Source organism: Amblyomma mixtum, chromosome 10 (assembly GCF_055824585.1).
Source record: "Amblyomma mixtum isolate Tamu chromosome 10, ASM5582458v1, whole genome shotgun sequence".
Classification (NCBI taxonomy): domain Eukaryota; kingdom Metazoa; phylum Arthropoda; class Arachnida; order Ixodida; family Ixodidae; genus Amblyomma; species Amblyomma mixtum.
The window spans coordinates 1,271,026-1,288,835 of NC_143021.1; the positions used below are offsets into that span (position 1 = coordinate 1,271,026).

General features: G+C 46.8%; 2 protein-coding genes across 5 annotated transcripts in view; one reads left to right on the forward strand and one right to left on the reverse strand.

Annotated features, from left to right (window-relative positions):
• fl(2)d (Pre-mRNA-splicing regulator female-lethal(2)D) overlaps window positions 1-17,810 on the forward strand; it is a 74,309-nt gene that overhangs the window by 12,172 nt on the left and 44,327 nt on the right. For all 4 annotated transcript variants that reach the window (XM_089563105.1, XM_089563108.1, XM_089563104.1 and 1 more), the window contains exons 4-5: window positions 3,937-4,004; window positions 8,788-8,915. In XM_089563105.1, the coding sequence (XP_089419231.1) occupies window positions 3,937-4,004; window positions 8,788-8,915 (196 nt within the window). The remainder of the gene's footprint in view (window positions 1-3,936; window positions 4,005-8,787; window positions 8,916-17,810) is intronic.
• Window positions 13,096-14,503, reverse strand: LOC149324971 (uncharacterized). Its single transcript, XM_089563111.1, has one exon. The coding sequence runs from the start codon at window positions 14,486-14,488 to the stop codon at window positions 13,295-13,297; it is 1,194 nt and encodes a 397-aa protein (XP_089419237.1). The 5' UTR covers window positions 14,489-14,503; the 3' UTR covers window positions 13,096-13,294.

Here is a 17,810-nt window from a genome sequence, read left to right on the forward strand (position 1 = left end):
TGGTTTCTTTCCTGGTCAGGGCAAGTGACGTCGTGCTTACACACTTGTCACCTTCCCTGATAATGTGATAAGCCTCACAAATCTCACGACCTAACCTTGTGCCTCCCCTACCAAGCACACACGTGGCATTAAATGCCGGCACGCACCTGCACCGCTTACAATGGGTGGCCCAAATGGCTGCCCCCCGCCAATGAATCCACCAGCGTGCGATGCTCTCGTAGCCGTTCATTTAGGCAGCGTCCAGACTGTCCCACGTAGCATCTACCGCATGAGAGGGGTATGCGGTATACAATGCCAGCAGTGCACGGAACGAACTTGCACACGTGTTTTATGGTGCATACCGGTTTTCCTCTTCTCATTGACGGCTTTGCACATGCGCACCAGCTTTTCGGGGGCGGTGAACATGACGTCCACACCGCACTTCCCTCCAACTTTCCTGAGCCGGTGCGAAAGCTGGTGCACGTACGGTATGGCCGTACGCCTGAGCCTTTTGGCACTTTCTCCGGCGGCCATGCCAGGGCGGCCACCTGCCCTGACTTCCTTCAAGAGGCATTCCGCCACAGCCATCACTGTGTCGTTAGGGAAACCGGCCTTCTTCAACCGGTGCACTTGCGCTTGCAAGCTGTCCTCAATCTTATGCTGGCAGGACTTCTCGAGAGCACCCCGCAGGCAATTTTTTGCAATTCCCCGTTTTACCAATTTAGAATGGGCCGAATTATACGCTAAAATTTCTTTTTTTTGTGCGAGGCTGGTACGACCAACAGATGTGCCCAGTGCCAAAGAACAAACGTAGCTCGAGGAACTGGAGGCACCCGTCCACTGGAACTTCATGCGTGAACCTCAGCTTGCCAGAACAATCACCTACAATCTCTAGAACACTTTTTACAACCTGTCGCTCTCGTTGTTAACATGCATAAACACAATAAAGTCATCCACGTACCTAAAACACTTAACAACACGCTTTTCGTCTTCAATGCACGCTGCAACGCGCTTGTCAAACTGTCCTAAAAAGATTTCACTAAGAATCGGGGCTATGCAAGACCCTATGCAAATGCCATCTTTTTGCACAAACAATCGGTCATCAAAAAAAAATGTAAGTGGATGAGAGGTAACACTTAACTAAGGCTATAAAGTCATTTACCGAAACCCCGCTACTATTCTGAAACTTCACAGCCCCCCAGCTTTCAATCCGCTCTCTTACTGCATCTAACAACTCTTTTTGTGGTATGGAATAGAATAGCTCCTCAACATCAACTGAAAACGCGAAATTAGCTCCTGAAGCACCACCTTGCGCCGCCAAAAATTCTATCACATCTTTTCAGATGTGATAGAATCCATGCTGGTGGATTCATTGGCGGGGGGCAGCCATTTGGCTACGCATTGTAAGCGGTGCGGGTGCGTGCCGGCGTTTGATGCCACGTGTGTGCTTGGTAGGGGAGGCACAAGGTTAGGCCGTGAGATTTGTGAGGCTTATCACATTATCAGGGAAGGTGACAAGTGTGTAAGCACGACGTCACTAGCCCTGACCAGGAAAGAAGCCATGTATCTTCGAAACAGTTTGCCACTTCTTGATTAGTTTTCTGTAGCTCAGTGTGCGCATGTGCCACTGAAGTGTTTTTAAGTACATGTTTGGTGTAGTAAACCTTCAGTTGATGTTTAGCGCTTGTCTCTGTCTTTGTCCTAGTTTTTTGCGCTAGTCTTTTAATTAACTATGACAAACCAACTAGCCCAGCTTTCCGCCTTGATTGCATAAATGGGCCCATGTACGGGCCGCACCCTGTTTTCCTGAAGGAAATATTAAAAAAAAAAAAGAGATCCATGTAAGCGCCCCACCCAAACTTCCCATGACCCATGGGGCAATAGCCTTCCAAATGCCATGGCCTCCATGATCGGCTCCGGCTGCGAGGAACGGGTGCTTGATCACGGAGTCCTCACGCGTGCACAGGAGCTTCCAGGTGTCGCCCAAGGTCATCAACAACAACAATGGTCGTGTAAATAAATCTGTGGTGGAAGTCAGCAAAAAGCGATTGGAGGATTGGTGGCTGAAAAGCAGAGATGTGGCATAAGGTTAGAAGTGTAGGAAACCGTAGGTAAAGAAGATGGCGAACCTTAACGAGAATTGACAACACAGTAAACAAAAAAATAATAATAAAGAAAAGCTGAGCATGGTGGCAAATGCCACCACCCCGTTTCAAAGGGGGCGCTCCTATCCATCCATCCATCCATCATCATCATCAACTTTTCCTCTGCCACGAGCTTTCGCTTCCCATATCGGCATTGGCTCCAGTTTTTTGTGGCTGTCAAAGGCCCGGGATCTGTGGTAGTGTGTTAGGTCATCGTAGTTGTGGCTTCCGTGTGCTGCTGCTGAGCGTTGCTATTTTAGCATGGCGGGCAAGCACCTTAATAGCCGCACGGCTGGGAGTTTGCTCTCGAACACGGCAACATCCGGCAGGCGGGAAATTCGACATGGCCGAGGAGTGTGGGGTGCCTAAATTCTCGTGTGTGACTCCTGTCGCCAAGGTTTTTGCGGGCCGAAGTGGGAAAGGTTTCCGGCTGGGGAGGAAGCTTCCCAAACAGACGTGTAAAGTGGGCATCCCTGTAAACTATTTGTGGCTGCACGCGGTGTTGTACAGTCTTTGTCAAAAGTAACCAGGCTGCATGGTTTTGCTTCTCAGTCGTCTATTTGAACTTTTATGGCAGCCCTCAAGCTCTAAATCTCTGTATGGCAAGAAGAACCCCGGTTCTCACCTTCAAAGAACTTTTCGACCTTAGGGAAAGCTGTAAAGGCTCTATTATACAAATGGGAAGCAAACCTGGTTACTTTCGATAAAGACTACATGCTGTGGGTCTGCAGCAGCTGCAACGGCAGCAACACTAGTGAGGACTAGTAGTCACTTGAGCAAAAACTTTGTTAAAATAAAGATTGAAGGGGGGGGGGTTAGGTGTCTGTCTGCAGTTGTGTAAATACAGTATTGATCGCAATGCCAAGTTCAGGGTGCGCCTATTATGCGCGGAAATAAAAAAAAAAATCTGGCTAGAGTGTTGTTTTTGTTGTTGGACACGTGCACATTAGTTCACGCCTTGCACGCCGGTTCCGTTTGCGTTTGTTTTTTCAAAGATGTATAGTCTTTGTCGTAAGTTTAGAGCCCAGGGGGTTCACTTCCAGGCTTTATATTGGGACTCCAGGAGCATTCATAGAAGTCCTACCTATTGCAGGAGGCAGTACCCGAAATCTTCTCATGTCCAGGAAATTTGGAGCACTAGAGATCCACTAAGGACGACGCAGTGTGGCTCAAAAGAAAACCCCCTGGGCTCCAGACTTTTGACAAAGGCTGCACATATACACTTTCCTTCCCGTAATAAATTTCAGTTGAAGTCAGCACTTGCTTTGTCTATTCTCCCCTTTTGTCCGTGTTTCCAGCCCTGTTGTGACTCACAAACGATGTCGTTGATAAAAATTTTGGTCAGAGGCCCTCTTCTCTGTCGGTCACTGATGGGGCAGAAGTTTCGGAGAAGAAAGTAGTTGGTTCATGGCTCACAGGAGGGAGACTGTGCTGCCTCCTGTTGGCGGTTCAGAGCAGCTGGCATTGCCATGTCAGGCTGGGGGGGCGGGGTTGTGTTCTCACCTGTGTGGGGTTGTGTTGCTCTGCTGCAAAACTGCCATCACCTGTCGCATGTGTGGCTGCAGGCTGGCTTCCTGGCTCAGCTGACAAGGGAATGGAAAGAGATGATGGGAGCCAGCAAACTGAGGAGGAGGTCTGATGTGGGGTTTTAGTCAGTGGGAGGTTAATAAAGGCCACCAGTGGGATCTGAGCCCACTTTTTTTTTTCTTTCTAATCGCCTTTAAAAAAAAAAAAAACAGAGTGACATCCCCCCCCCTGGTGTTTCGGAGGTGTGTGCAGCCACCCTTTCTGAGTGTGGTGCCAACCTGTGCAGGTGGAACGAGCAGGAGGCCTATGTCGACTACCTGGAGAGCCAGGCAGGGAGCTCGGCGGCCAGCAACCGTAAGCCCATCTCTGGCTCTGATTGGGGGGGCACTCGGGGGGGGGTCAGGGACTGGCCCCACAAAAGGGCAGGTCTTTCTCAGTGTGCCAGCATCATGATGCAGCTGCTGATGGAAGCAGGCAGTGGTATAGGGTCGTCCACTCTTATGGCCGCACTCTTGAGAGGGCCGCCGCGTGTGACACAGTCGCTCATCGCAGCAAAGTGACGCAGGAGAAGGTGTACCTGGACGCGGTGCTTCGCGTCATCTGCCACTTCGCTTTGATGCGCAGGCGTTTCGGATGCAGTGACCCTCCAATGAGCACGGCCATGCGCTAGCATGTTCTAACCAAGAGTGGACGACCCTGTACAGTGCCACGCTGATGCGGAGTGTCACTGAAGCCCTGTTAATCGGGGTGAGAAGGAGGGGGGATGGCACTGGCGCCTTTGCTCTACACCAGTCAAACCTGTGCATACTGCTGGAGAAACTTGGTGACATGCGACTCACTAGTGTTGAGTAAAAGAACACCTGCATCCTTTGCTTCAGTGGTCGGACGGCCCGGCCTGAGCCAGTGAACTGCTAGAAGTGGCAGATGAGGTGGAGTTTTGGAAGCTGCCCCTTTGGGAGCGCTCACGTCTTTTGAGGGGGAATTTGTGTCTGGGCTAGGTGGCTCATGCACAGCAGTAACCCAGAAGTGTGAAGTGACCCGCACGTTATAAAGCCTTGCCACATGTCAGTCAGGGAGCAAAGATGTCCTCTGGATCTTACCTTGAGGAACTGCTCCTGCACATTGAAGCATTGTCTCATCTCTCCTATGCACACTCGTATACCACCCTGGTTCGGCAGCTTATATACCAGCGCGCATGTCTCGCTGTGCAGGCCGGCTATCTCTTAACAGTGCACATGTTTCTGCCAGCTTGCACGAAGTGGAGGGCATGAAGGCAGGGGATGAGTTCTCTTTATCGCTCCTAGCCTTCGCCTGCTCTTTTTTTCCTTAGCCTCGCACAGATCAGAGGCCTCGTGTTGGGCTGTGCTTCAAGGGATGGGAACGAAAGAGAGAGAGCCATCATCCCACCTGCTGTCACACAGCATGAAAAAGATAGCTGGAAGGTACAATGTTCGTGATCATTAAGAGACAGACAGCCTGCGTGCGCAAGACAGGCAAACTGGTACACAAACTGCCAAACAGGGATAGTGTATGTGGTACCACTAACCTCTGGCAAAGTGTGCCTAGTCAAGACTGGAAGATGCTTTGATGTGAGGGCTCAGGAGGACTTCCTCAGAGTAGAAAAACAGATCTGGAGAGCATATCTTTCAGGCCACTGCAGCCAGCCTGACCACACCCTGTATGAGTGAGGTTCCTGTTGATGGCAGAATTGAAAGGAAAGTGATCACAGTGCCCAGGCTGGTGACCATTGCACAAAAACAGAAAAGGTGTCTTGCCTTGTGTCCTCAGCCTTGCACACGTTGTGCAGGAGGACCAGTGCACCTCCTCCTTTTCCTGTGTTTCATCTTCGTGGCCGCATTCAAGCTTTTGCCTTATTTAACTCTGCCTTGGCTCTGAGGGTTGTAGCGAATTTTTCACTCTTTTCGGTTGGCCTCCTGATTGCGATTTATTCTTATCTTCACTGTTTAGCCGTGTTGTTTGTTGGCCTCCCGAAATATTATAAAAGCTTTTACCTGTTTTCAGAATGTGACACTGCTTTTGCTTTGCTGTGTTTAGTGTTTGTTGCACGGCCGCCCTTGGCCTCACTGTTGTTAATGGAAAGAAGTCTTCCTTTTTTCCCTTTCGCCCCTGTGCTTTGTTGGCTGCCTGATTGACACGTGGTCTGTGCTGTGGCTCTATAGTGTGCTGGGTCGCTTCCCAATAAACATTTGGTAGTTGGCGCCTGTGCTGTCTTCTGTGTGTCATTTTTGTCACTGCCCTCTTCTGAGTGAGTGGATGGGAGTGGTCATAAGTACTGGTGGATGCGAGGGCAAAGTTTGCCGCGTGTGTGTGTGTGTCATGACAGGGGTGTATGCACTTGGCTGCTCTTGTGCTGGGGAAAGCAAATGCGGAGGCTGCTCGAGGCAGCAGCAGTATGGCCGGTGTCTTTGGATGGCAATCCTGCTGGCAATCAGTGGTTCCTGTCCCCCGTTGGCACGGGCCCTTTGTGGGTGCATGGAGCGGGACCCTGTGATAAAATTGCCATTGCTGAAAGGTAGGTGATGCTGGCTCGGGCACGCAGAGTTCCAACGCTGGCTGCTGAAACAATATCGGCTGTGAGGTCAGGTAAAGTGGGAGTACTGCGGCGGACGCTTAGTTTTTTCCGTGCTTGGGTGTGTGCATTGTAGAGCTCTGCACAAGCAGTAATTAGAGAGTTTTACTATAGGGTTGGTGCGAATAGGGTGACCCTATCCGCATGCGCTTAGCGTTAAGGGAACGGATTCACGTTTTCTGTCTATAGAATAGGGTCGCGGATAGTCACTTTGCGTTGCTTGAAGGCAGCGCCATAACGGTGGGAAAGAGAATCTTTCAGAACAGATAAGGTAATATATATGCTGTATTTTTTCATTGCGTAAATAAAACGACATGCCAACTGTTGCAGTCGCCAATTTCTAGTTAGGAAATGCAAAAAATGATGAAAATATTTTTTTATAATGCGGACATGTTCAATTCGAGCCAAGACTGTCCACACAGGAAGACCAAAAATGCGAACCTGTGTGTGGAGATGAGTAGTTCGAACCTCCTGCGCTTTCTGACGTTAGTCGACGCGTACTCGCTAAGCCTAGCAGCTCTGTAAACACGGAAGCAATCTGAAAATCTGGGGTGTTTTATCGTTAAAAGTTTGTGGTTAAGGCAACTTCAGCCAAAGCGAAGGTTGCCGGGAGCGTAAGCCACAGAGTAGTGGCAACGACGAATCGGCGATGAAGCGAAAGGGCCTGCTTGGATGGGCGCCGCCGTGTTGACCCAATGTAAAGCGGCGTTGGGGGCGCACGCTATTTCGCCGATTTAGCATTAGCGTCGCCTGCTCACCCATACACCCAAGGGCCGTTAGCATTGTGCGCATGCGCAGCAGCGTCCCGCTATTCCCCTATGACCTGGCAGGGCCCAAATGAGGAACCTGGCCTACTTGGCCTGGCTCCTGAACTGCACAACAGCGCGAAAGCGAAGCACACTTTTCAGTGCTGCCATAGGTGTACTTGAAGGAGCTCTGCGACCTGTGTGGATTTCATTTTTTCTATGCATAGCTTGAGGCACGGTGGTGCCTCTATGTGGAAGGAGCTAGCCAAATTGGTAGTATTTAATATTTTAATGTGCTTGAGAAATGTTTGTTTCCTGCCAATAGTGACGAAGCGTGCGGAGATTTTCGGCAGTGGATATGAGGTAGCAGCCAAAATAGGTAGCTCCCCTTTTGATTGGTTTGAATGAAAGGGATCCAAAGTATGTTAAGTTTTTTATTTAGGACAAAATTTACAAAATACTATGTCTTGGGTGAGTAGGCTAAAGGCGGTTTCCTGCCTGACGAGGCCATCCCACCCTCGACTGCAGAGGCAACTATGTACACAGTTTGAAAAAACTTGTGAAAAGTACATACAAACAGATCGTAACAGTGAAATTATAGACAATGCATTTAAACCGTGTATGTACAACATATTTGCAAGAGAGACAAAGTTACAATAGGTGGAAATGCAAACAAGAAAATGCCAGCTTTTGTACATCATAAGCAAAATAAATCGGACAAGAATAAGAAATAGCGTAATTGCATTTACACATTCAAAATAATATTTGCATTTGTACATAAAAACGGGATGCATATGATGCATGGAAATTCCACCTATACTTCCATAAGGTACATAAGTTGGTCCCGGATTGAACTTGTTCTGGAGGAAAGCTTGTAATGCAGAGGTCAATGGTGATTTCAGTTGTTATCCTTGTAGGTGAGTGTATTGAGTTCGTGCATGCATAGGATTGGAAGATTTCTTGGAACTTGACGTAAATTGCATTGTCCAGTGAGGAATTTATATTGAAATCTCCAATAAGCACGGTTTGCGTTTCAATTTGAACACTAAAATCAAGCAGCTGTTCTGTAAAACGAAAAAGCTCTTGGCACTGATGCCGAAGGTGGCCGATGTGACAGTATCTCTGAGTATTGTCACAAAAGAAGAGCAGTACAAGCAAGTCGAAGCCAATAAGAATCGAACTAGGGGCGACAGTTTTCATTTCGCTTGCAAGTGTCGTGCAAGTGAGGGCTACTGCTCGAACTGCCGATACTGTGCTGGCTGTGCAGAAAAAAGCCGTCTGATGGACACCATGGCCAAAAATGTGACAAGCAAACAGGAGACTGGGGGTTGGGGGCGAGTGGTGGGGCATAGGGGAGCTCACCTGTGGAGCTTTTCATAAGCAGGTGGAAGGGCATATTGGACACAACTGTGCTCGTAGAGCAAGAAAGAGCTTCCCCATGGTCTCCTTCCTGTCTGCACACCATGCCATGGGACGATGTCGATGGGGGCTGCTGCCCTGGCAACAAGTGCATGCAAGCTTCCTCCACTGAGCCGCCACAGTGGCTCAGCGGTTGGGTGCTCGGCTGCTCATCCGAAAGGTGCGGGTCCAATCTCATCCCCAGCGGCGTCCCTCATAGCCCTGTTGGGACGTTAAACCAAACCTTTGATGCCAAGGCACTGAGGCCTTTATTCAACCATCGGTCTCTGACTGCTTGTATGGTCATCTCGCTGGGTGTTTGGTTGTGGGCATGTGTGCATACCGATAGTAATTAAGAACTATTGGCCGGCAGGAAGGCGGATGTGTGTGCGTGTGTGCGCAGAGGCTGAGCTGGTGAGCCTGCGGGAGTCGGAGGAGAAGCTGAGGCAGCAGCAGCTGGAGGCCACCCGGCGGGAGAACGTGCTGGTCATGCGCCTCACCACCAAGGAGCAGGAGATGCAGGAGTGCGCGGTGAGTGGATTCTACTGGAACGAACACAACTGCCGCACGCTGTTCTTCCAAAGGAAGCATTTAAAGGAAGCAAAGGAGATCCGCGTAACGGCTGCACCCAAACTTTCCACTGCCTGCGCACGAATAGCCTTCGAAATGCGCACACACAGGAGCTTCCAGGTGCCTCCGACGGATGGCGCCCGAGGCCACAGGTCATCATCATCGTCAGCGTTTTCCTCCGCCCACTCTCCATATATCAGTATCTCCAGCTTTGTGGCATGGAGGAGAGAAACCCAGGAGAGGCCCATGGAAAACAGTGTGGAGGCAATCTTAGCAGCAAAGTCATGGTTGCTGGGTGGCAGCAGCATGCCGTGAAAGGTGCAATGTACACTCGCCGTCAAAAGTAAATGGAAGGCGACTTTGTCAGAAAGATTTAATTTCTTTAAATCTCAAGCACTATGGTCCATGGTGCACAGTGCAATTCACACAATCACAAATTAGGCTGCACATATGTATTCAAGGATGCATGAAGTGGGGGGGGCAATGATTAATTTTTTTCGTTAATATTTCCTTCCATTTACTTGTGACGGCACCTGTACCTTCGCCAACTGCTTGAGTCTCTCTTTTTAATGCAAACGCATTTCTTGCCTCACGAGTGGCGTGGGTCACCACAGTCTGCGGACAGAGCGTTGTCGATCATCCAGAGTCAGTGTTGTTTGTAATGATTAATAATGATGGAGAGCTAAAATAACCTAATTACTAAATAAAATAATAAGGCAATTAGTGTAGCTAATTGCTGAAATAATTAACACAATTGGTTAATTACATCATTTCTCCAGAATCCAATGCACAAAATAATAAAATATATTTATTTGTAATTAATAAAGGTAAATAAATTACTATTTCGATTTATAACAACTGTTAATTCATTTACAAATTACTTGATAATTAACTAATTAAATGAATACCATCAATGGCAGCTTGTTCGAATTTTCTGTGAATTTGAACTCTGGTTACGATTTTATGAATCTTGCCTCGAATTTAACACTTGAAATTCTCTATAAAAAAAACCTCACTGCTGATGGCAACCTTGCCCCACCACGAGAGAGGGATATGTCCACCATCTGTGAAATTGGCAACAGCAAAACTTGGCTAATTTGACAAAGAAACCTTTATTCCTACTTCTTCATCCCGGTCAGTTCAGATGATCTGCCACAGTCGGGAGATTCGGACACCCCGGGGGCTGGCGGCATGGGTCAGTTCGGATGGGCTCCCAAAATGGGGCCATGTCGTGCTATGATGAACCGATCGCCCAGATATTCGTCCCCAGGCCTGAACTGCTTGTTGCATTGCTTATCGGTGCCCCTTTGATGTGTGCAAAATTGAAGGAGCTGCTATTTATCGAAGGTGCTATTTCACTTCACTTCACTTCACTTCACTTCACTTTATTACCTTAAAGGCCCCCAGGATTGGGGGTATTACATAAGGGGTGGGTTACATTGAAAAATCAGATTAAATAAACAAAGAAAAAACGTAAGATACAAATATTATTCGCTGTTAAAGGTAGCAGTTAAACAGTTCGCAAATGTTGATGGGCAGGTGATTGCGGCGATGTCGTGTGGAAGGCTGTTCCAGTCCTTGGCTGAGCGTGGAAAGAATGACGATGCAAATGTAGTTGTACGCATACATGGCCGGGCTACTTGAAGGGGATGACCAATGCGGAGGGAAATGCGTGCCGGCGGATTGATGTAGGGAGGACGACGAAGTGAGCTGAAATAAAATTTGTGAAACAAGCACATACTAGTAATACGACGCCTACAAGCCAGGGATGTTAATCCTGCCTCTGCTTTTAGTGCTGATATGCTGACATTATATGAATAGCACGAATGTATGAATCTTGTGGCTCGATTTTGTACTGATTCTAGGGAATTTATTAGATAATTTTGGTTAGGGCTCCAAATAGCAGAGGCGTATTCTAATTTAGAACGGACAAGTGATTTGTAGGCAAGCAATTTTAGGTTTTGTGGCGCATGACGTAGATGTCGTTTTAAGAATCCAAGGCTTCTGTTAGCGGATGATATGATTTTACTGACATGCGCGTTCCAGGTTAGATCATTGGACAATGTTACTCCGAGGTATTTGTAAGTCTGAGCTAATTCTACCGTGACATGCGAGATTTTATAGGAGAAGAGGACAGGATTACGTTTTCGGTGAAATGACAAGACTTTACATTTATTGGGGTTTAGTTCCATGAGCCAGTTGTTACACCAGTCCTGTATGCTGATTAAGTCATTCTGGAGGGCGAACTGATCAGAGGCGTTGTTGATAGTGCGATAGATGACACAGTCATCGGCAAAAATACGGACGTTACAAGAGACATGCGTTGGAAGGTCATTAATGTATATTTAAAATAATAGCGGACCAAGGACTGATCCTTGCGGGACACCTGATGTTACCGAAACAGAGCTAGAGGCTTGATTATTAACGTTAACGAACTGGGTGCGGTTAGCCAGGAATTCGCTTATCCACTGTAATATGTTAGGATGAAGGTTTAACCAGGACAGTTTTAGTAGTAAGCGTTTGTGGGGTACTTTGTCAAATGCTTTCGCGAAGTCCAGGAATATTGCGTCAGTTTGTAGGTTACAGTCGAGGTTCACATGCAGGTCATGGATGAAAATAGCCAACTGTGTATCGCACGATAGGTTCTTACGGAAACCGTGTTGAGCAGGATGAAAAAAATTTATAGAGTCAAGAAAGTTCATTATATGAGTATAAATGACATGTTCCATGATTTTGCATGGCACACTTGTTAAAGAGATGGGACGGTAATTAAGGGGTGATTCTTTGTTACCTGATTTGAAGACCGGAACAACCTTCCCCACCTTCCAATCACTGGGTATGTTACCTGTGGAAAGTGATTGTGCAAACAGTTTTGACAGATACGCTGCGGAAGCATGGCAAGTATTTTTTAGGAACTTGGGGGTGATATCATCAGCACCTGCAGAAGATGACATCTTGATATTTTCAATGATAGATATAATGCCGTGCACAGAAAAGATGATTGGAGGCATATGCGAACTCAGGTTGTCAGTTACGGTACGAAGTGGCATATCAGTTTCGTGTGTGAAAACGGATGAAAAAGCGGCGTTAAAAATATTAGCACATTCAATGCCACTGGTCATCTCACCAAGCGGGTTAGCAAGTGTGATGACCGGCGCCTGTTCGGGGTTTAATACTTTCCAGAATTTTCTCGGGTTATTTGTTAGAATCTTGGGGAGGTCAGTTTGGAAAAATGTTCGTTTGGCATCATGGATAGACTGCAGGTATGTTGACTCGGCTTCGTAATATTTCTTCCATGCGCATGCACTCGGGTTACGTTTAGCTGCACGGAAAAATCTCTTCTTTTTGTTTTCAAGTGTTTTCAAATGCTTTGTGAACCATGGTTTGTTGTGATTGGCACGAAATGTGATGGTGGGAATAAACTTCGCTGTAAGTTCTATAATTTTAGTTTTAAAGATAAGCCAGTTTTCCTCAATTGATCGATCATCGAAACTTGTATCAAAGTTTGGAAAGAACGCTATAAAATGATTATTGATTTCTTCGTAATTCGCTCTGTCATAAAGGCGAATCGTTTTAGGGAATGTTAAGCGCGATTGGGGGACGAAGGTGAAAGTAGCGTGTAAAACTTTGTGGTCACTAATTTCGCGGAGAGAAGTAAGTGATGATAAACTTTCCGGGTGGTTAGTTAGAATGAGGTCCAGGATATTGGAGGATTCATGTGTTACGCGTGTGGGTTCAGTTACTAACTGGGTAAGATTGAAATTCAAACAAACGTCGACAAAGTTCGTCATTTCAGTATTGCCTGTTGGTGTTGGGTTCAGCCAGTCAATGGATGGGTAATTAAAATCACCGAAAAGAAGAATGCGCGCGTTGGGATATTTGCTAGTTATTTGATTTAGACTATCGCTTAACTTTGAGGAAAAGATTGGACTACTGGAGGGGGGCCGGTAACAGACGCCTAGTATGACGATTTGTGGTACGGAACGGCAGATTATCCAAAGTATTTCAAGCTCTGATTGGATGTTAATGACAGAACAAGGCAACAGCTGGTTAGTGGCAATAAGAACACCTCCTCCTCGTGAACCTTTGCGGTCCTTTCGGAAAACGTTAAAATTTGGTAAATCAGCTAAAACTTCCGGATCGGTGACGTCGTCTGTCAGCCACGTTTCTGTTAGTACAAGTATATTGCTGGAAGATGATGAAACAAGATTACAAATGTGTTCACGCTTGGGAAGGAAACTACGTATGTTGGTAAAGATAACAGAAAAAGGAAGATTTGGAAGTGTACCGCAAGGGCTGTTACAAGGAAGATTAGTAGTGGCGCGACGATAAGACTTATGCTATGAGATTTCGTGTACAGACTGTGATGACTCGTCGAATGCATAGCGTTTAGAACCGATGCACCAAGTTTTGTAGCGCAAGGAAAATTTAGTGGTAGTAGCTTTGGCAAACTTTACGAGGTGCCTTCGCGCTTCTCGGACAGGGCGTGAAAAGTCCTCCCCTATGCTGTAATCGGTGCCTTTTAACTTATGGCCATTTGAAAGAATCATCTCCTTGGTTTTAAAAAATGTAAATTTCACTATTATGGGTCGAATGCGCTCAGGAGAATGACGCCCGAGACGATGAGCCCTTTCAATTTCTTTAGGGTCAATGGATAGATCTAACTGATCACGGCAGAGGCAGAGGACTGTTTCTTCAGATTCCGAGTATGTTTCAGATGTATTCTCATCTTTAATGTTGTAAAAGATTAAATTGTTGCGTCGCGAGCGATTTTCGGCGTCATCCAAACGGGCTTCTATACCTCTGATTTCTTTGGCTGTTTGGGTAGTGTTAGTGCAGATCGTATCCATGTCGGTGCGTAGGGTTACAACATCTTGATAATGAATTTCTAGGGTGGATAACCTGTTACTAAGATCAGAAATAGCTTGTACCGTAGTTGTAAGTTGATTTCTAAGACCTTGGACCTCGACTATTAATTGTGACTGACCATCAGACAGTTTCTTCAGTTCCTCTAGAACCTTTTCGGGGCCTGGGTTTGGTTCAACATCGCCAGCCAAGAGCAACAGGGCACGCACGACATCAGCACATTCAAGAACAATGGAAAGGCAGCTCTGTGGGCTCGGTAGCTGCAGGAGGCAGTAATTGCTCGATTTTTTCGTGAAAAGAGAGTATTGTTTACTGACCTGCGTGGCGAAAACGAGCGGATTTGATGACTGCATCGTGGCACAGCCACCGAGCCCACAGGGTGCCGAGCGCGGGTGATGCGGTTTTATAGTCTCCGTAGCTGCTGCTGTCGATGACCTTGGGTGAGTCCGGGGACAGTCGAGGTGGTCGAGGAATAGCAGCGGTGGCGCTGCCGGACAGGTTGAAGCCGCAGGCTGCTGTGCAGACAGGCCGGCGGGAGATTCGAAGCGAAGGGATTCGATGGCACAGGTGGCATGCGAAGGGGCGGGAACCAGGGACAGGAATAGCATCTGGGTGATGAGCAGTGCAAAAACCCGCGTGGCGAAAACGAGCGGATTTGATGACTGCATCGTGGCACAGCCACCGAGCCCACCTTTTTGCTTTTTTTTTTGCTTGCTTGCTTTTTTGCTTTGCTTGTTTTGCTTGGCGTACTCCTAATCGTCCATGAGATTGCGGAAGATGGAAGAAGGCTATGCGTCCATCCTTGGAACAATTCAACAACGGGAGGGAAGTCGAGCTGCTTTTGTCTAAAGAGAAGGAGGCTGCACCTGAGGGAGGGCAAGCATCTCAGTAAAAACGGCCAAACAAAGAGAGGCGGTCTCACAGAGCAGAGTAAAGGAAGGGTGGTCATTAGCCACACGCTGGGACCTTGCTCTCCTGACACCATTTTCTCAAGTATGTTCGCATGTCTAAAAGATTGCACAATCATCTCAGCTTTGCAAGGATATACGGCGACAATCATCTCAGCTTTTAATTCCTTGGCCCCTCCTCAAGGGATCAGATTGTGGAATGATTAGCTGAATAGTAACATCGCTCCCCTGTCTTATCCAGATACATTCCAACACCAACTCACCACACATTTTAGTGAAGCCATCTCTTAACATACCTTCAGTGACGTAATTTAATTTGGTTTTGGTTTGTTGCAGCCGTCAATTGTCATATTGATACCATTCCTGTACTTGCGTTGTTCTTTTCTGCTTTGTATATTTCTTCTTATCTGTTTGTTGTTTAACAGTACTGCATATTGGGCGAGTTGGTTAACATACATCTTGCAAAATTTTAGCGCAAAAAACACGGACAGAAAGAGTAGACGACACGAGCGCTACTAACAACTGGAAGTTTATTCGAAAACACATAGAATTATAAAGGAAGAAAGTGCGATAAAATCGTTGGTCAAAAACCAAAAGAAGAAAACTAAACACAACAGTCACCGCCAGCTTCTGCTATCAGTGTGCGCGGCAGTTCGGAACAGGCTAGACAAGACACTGCCTCGCCAGGACCCGCGGAAGTGTACTGCCAGTCATGCCAGCAAGTTCACCGCCTGCGAAAAGGGGGTTGTGTACAAGGTGCCATTGGCCTGCGGGAAGGTGTATTACGGCCAAACGGGCAGATGCATCAACGTGCTGCGGCTGCAGGAGCACAAGAACTCACTGGACTGAAGAAAACCGGTGTCTTCGAACCTTGTTTTGCACTGCCGTGAGTGCAAGGATCTCGGGACCTGCAAGTGCTCACCGGACCTTGACAACACTACGATAGTGTACAAGCATGACAACGTGTTGTGTAGGGAAATTTACGAGGCATATAGTATCGCCAAGGTTCACAACACGTGCGTGGCCAAACCGTCTGTTGCTATACGGGAAAAAGAGGTAGCATATCTGGACAAGTGCTTTGCGCCTTGATAGCAGGAGCTGGCAGTGACTGTTGTTTAGTTTTCTTCTTTTGGTTTTTGACTAACGATTTTATCGCACTTTGTTCTTTTATAATTCTACGTGTTTTTGAATAAACTTCCAGTTGTTAGTAGCGCTCGTGTCGTCTACTCTTTCTGTCCGTGTTTTTCGCGCAAAAATTTTGCAAGCTGTTTGTTGTATTTTGCTCTGCATATCGTATTATATTCTATGATTGTGCGCTGATAACATGAGCTACGAGCATTTCATACGGCTTTGTTGTTGTGCTTTAACATTTGTTGTTGCGTGTCTGATTTTATTAGTTCTCTATTGTGTTTATTACTCTATTCTTTTTCCCTGTGTTCCCGTAACTTTGCTATGGACTACGCTTTTCTTTTCATATGGTTCAGCCTATTCTGTTGGAAAGTGCTCCAAATGTGACGCCCCCCCTTATACAATGCCCTATGGGCCTGTAAGGCTGGTTAAATAAATAAATCTCTGAAGTACTTGTATTTGGGCGTGTTGGTTCATAACTTTTCAGGAGGACACAGGGGCGCAAAAAAAGACACGGACACTGAAGTAGACAGGGACGAGCGCACGTCCCTGTCTACTTCTATGTCTGTGTCTTTTTTTGCGCCCCTGTGTTCTCCTGAAAAATAAATCTCTGACTTCTTTTTTTTTAAAGTTTTATGACGAAACCATGCTAATGTGATATTACAGGTCACATGTAATTGTGCTTTTGAAAAAGACTTGGAACAACACAGGGACGACACAAACTCTGTGGGAAGCTTACTGCATAGAATCGGGAAAAGGGACTTGTGTAAGTGACCCCTCGGTTTTGCTTTCCAAACAGGAAATGCAACTATTGGATCAGTATTAATGAATATAATCCAATCAGCTGGGACAAAATCTTTTTTTGATGCTGTTGACATGATTGCAAAACTGGTTTTTTGGTGATTTCTGTTATGACGTGAAGCTTATATATGTGTGCTCATCGCAATAAAACTTCAGTGGACAGTTTGCGCACCATAGTTTGAGTCGTCCCTGTGTTGTCCTGTCTTTTTTCAAAAGCACAATTATGTGTGACCATGTGTGACCAATTTTAAACCCCCTTGATATTACAGGAAACACCTGAAATGGGCATTTCTCGGCGTTCTGTGCAATGTTTGCACAGAAAAATGTGCAGTAACGTTAGCGACATTAAATTTAGCTTATGTTGATTTGTTACACAAGTGAACTTGGGCGCATTTAAGCTGGCCAAATGGCTGCCTTAGAGCCCTGCAGCAGTCAAACCTTTGTGCAGTCAAACCTTTGTGCAGTCAAACCTTTGAGCAGACAAACCTTTCTGCAGTCAAACCTTTGCGCAGTCAAACCTTTGCGCAGTCAAACCTTTGCGCAGTCAAACCTTTGCGCAGTCAAACCTTTGAGCAGTCAAACCTTTGCGCAGTCAAACCTTTGCGCAGTCAAACCTTTGTGCAGTCAAACCTTTGTGCAGTCAAACCTTTGCGCAGTCAAACCTTTGCGCAGTCAAACCTTTGAGCAGACAAACCTTTGCGCAGTCAAACCTTTGTGCAGTTGAGCAGTCAAACCTTTGAGCAGTCAAACCTTTGAGCAGTCAGACCTTTGAGCAGTCAGACCTTTGAGCAGTCACACCTTTGCGCTGTCAAACCTTTGCGCAGTCAAACCTTTGCACAGTCAAACCTTTGCGCTGTCAAACCTTTGCGCAGTCAAACCTTTGCGCAGTCAAACCTTTGAGCAGTCAAACCTTTGAGCAGCCAAACCTTTGTGCAGTCAAACCTTTGCGCAGTCAAACCTTTGAGCAGACAAACCTTTGCGCAGTTGAGCAGTCAAACCTTTGAGCAGTCAGACCTTTGAGCAGTCAGACCTTTGCGCTGTCAAACCTTTGCGCTGTCAAACCTTTGCGCAGTCAAACCTTTGCGCAGTCAAACCTTTGCGCTGTCAAACCTTGGCGCAGTCAAACCTTTGCGCTGTCAAACCTTGGCGCAGT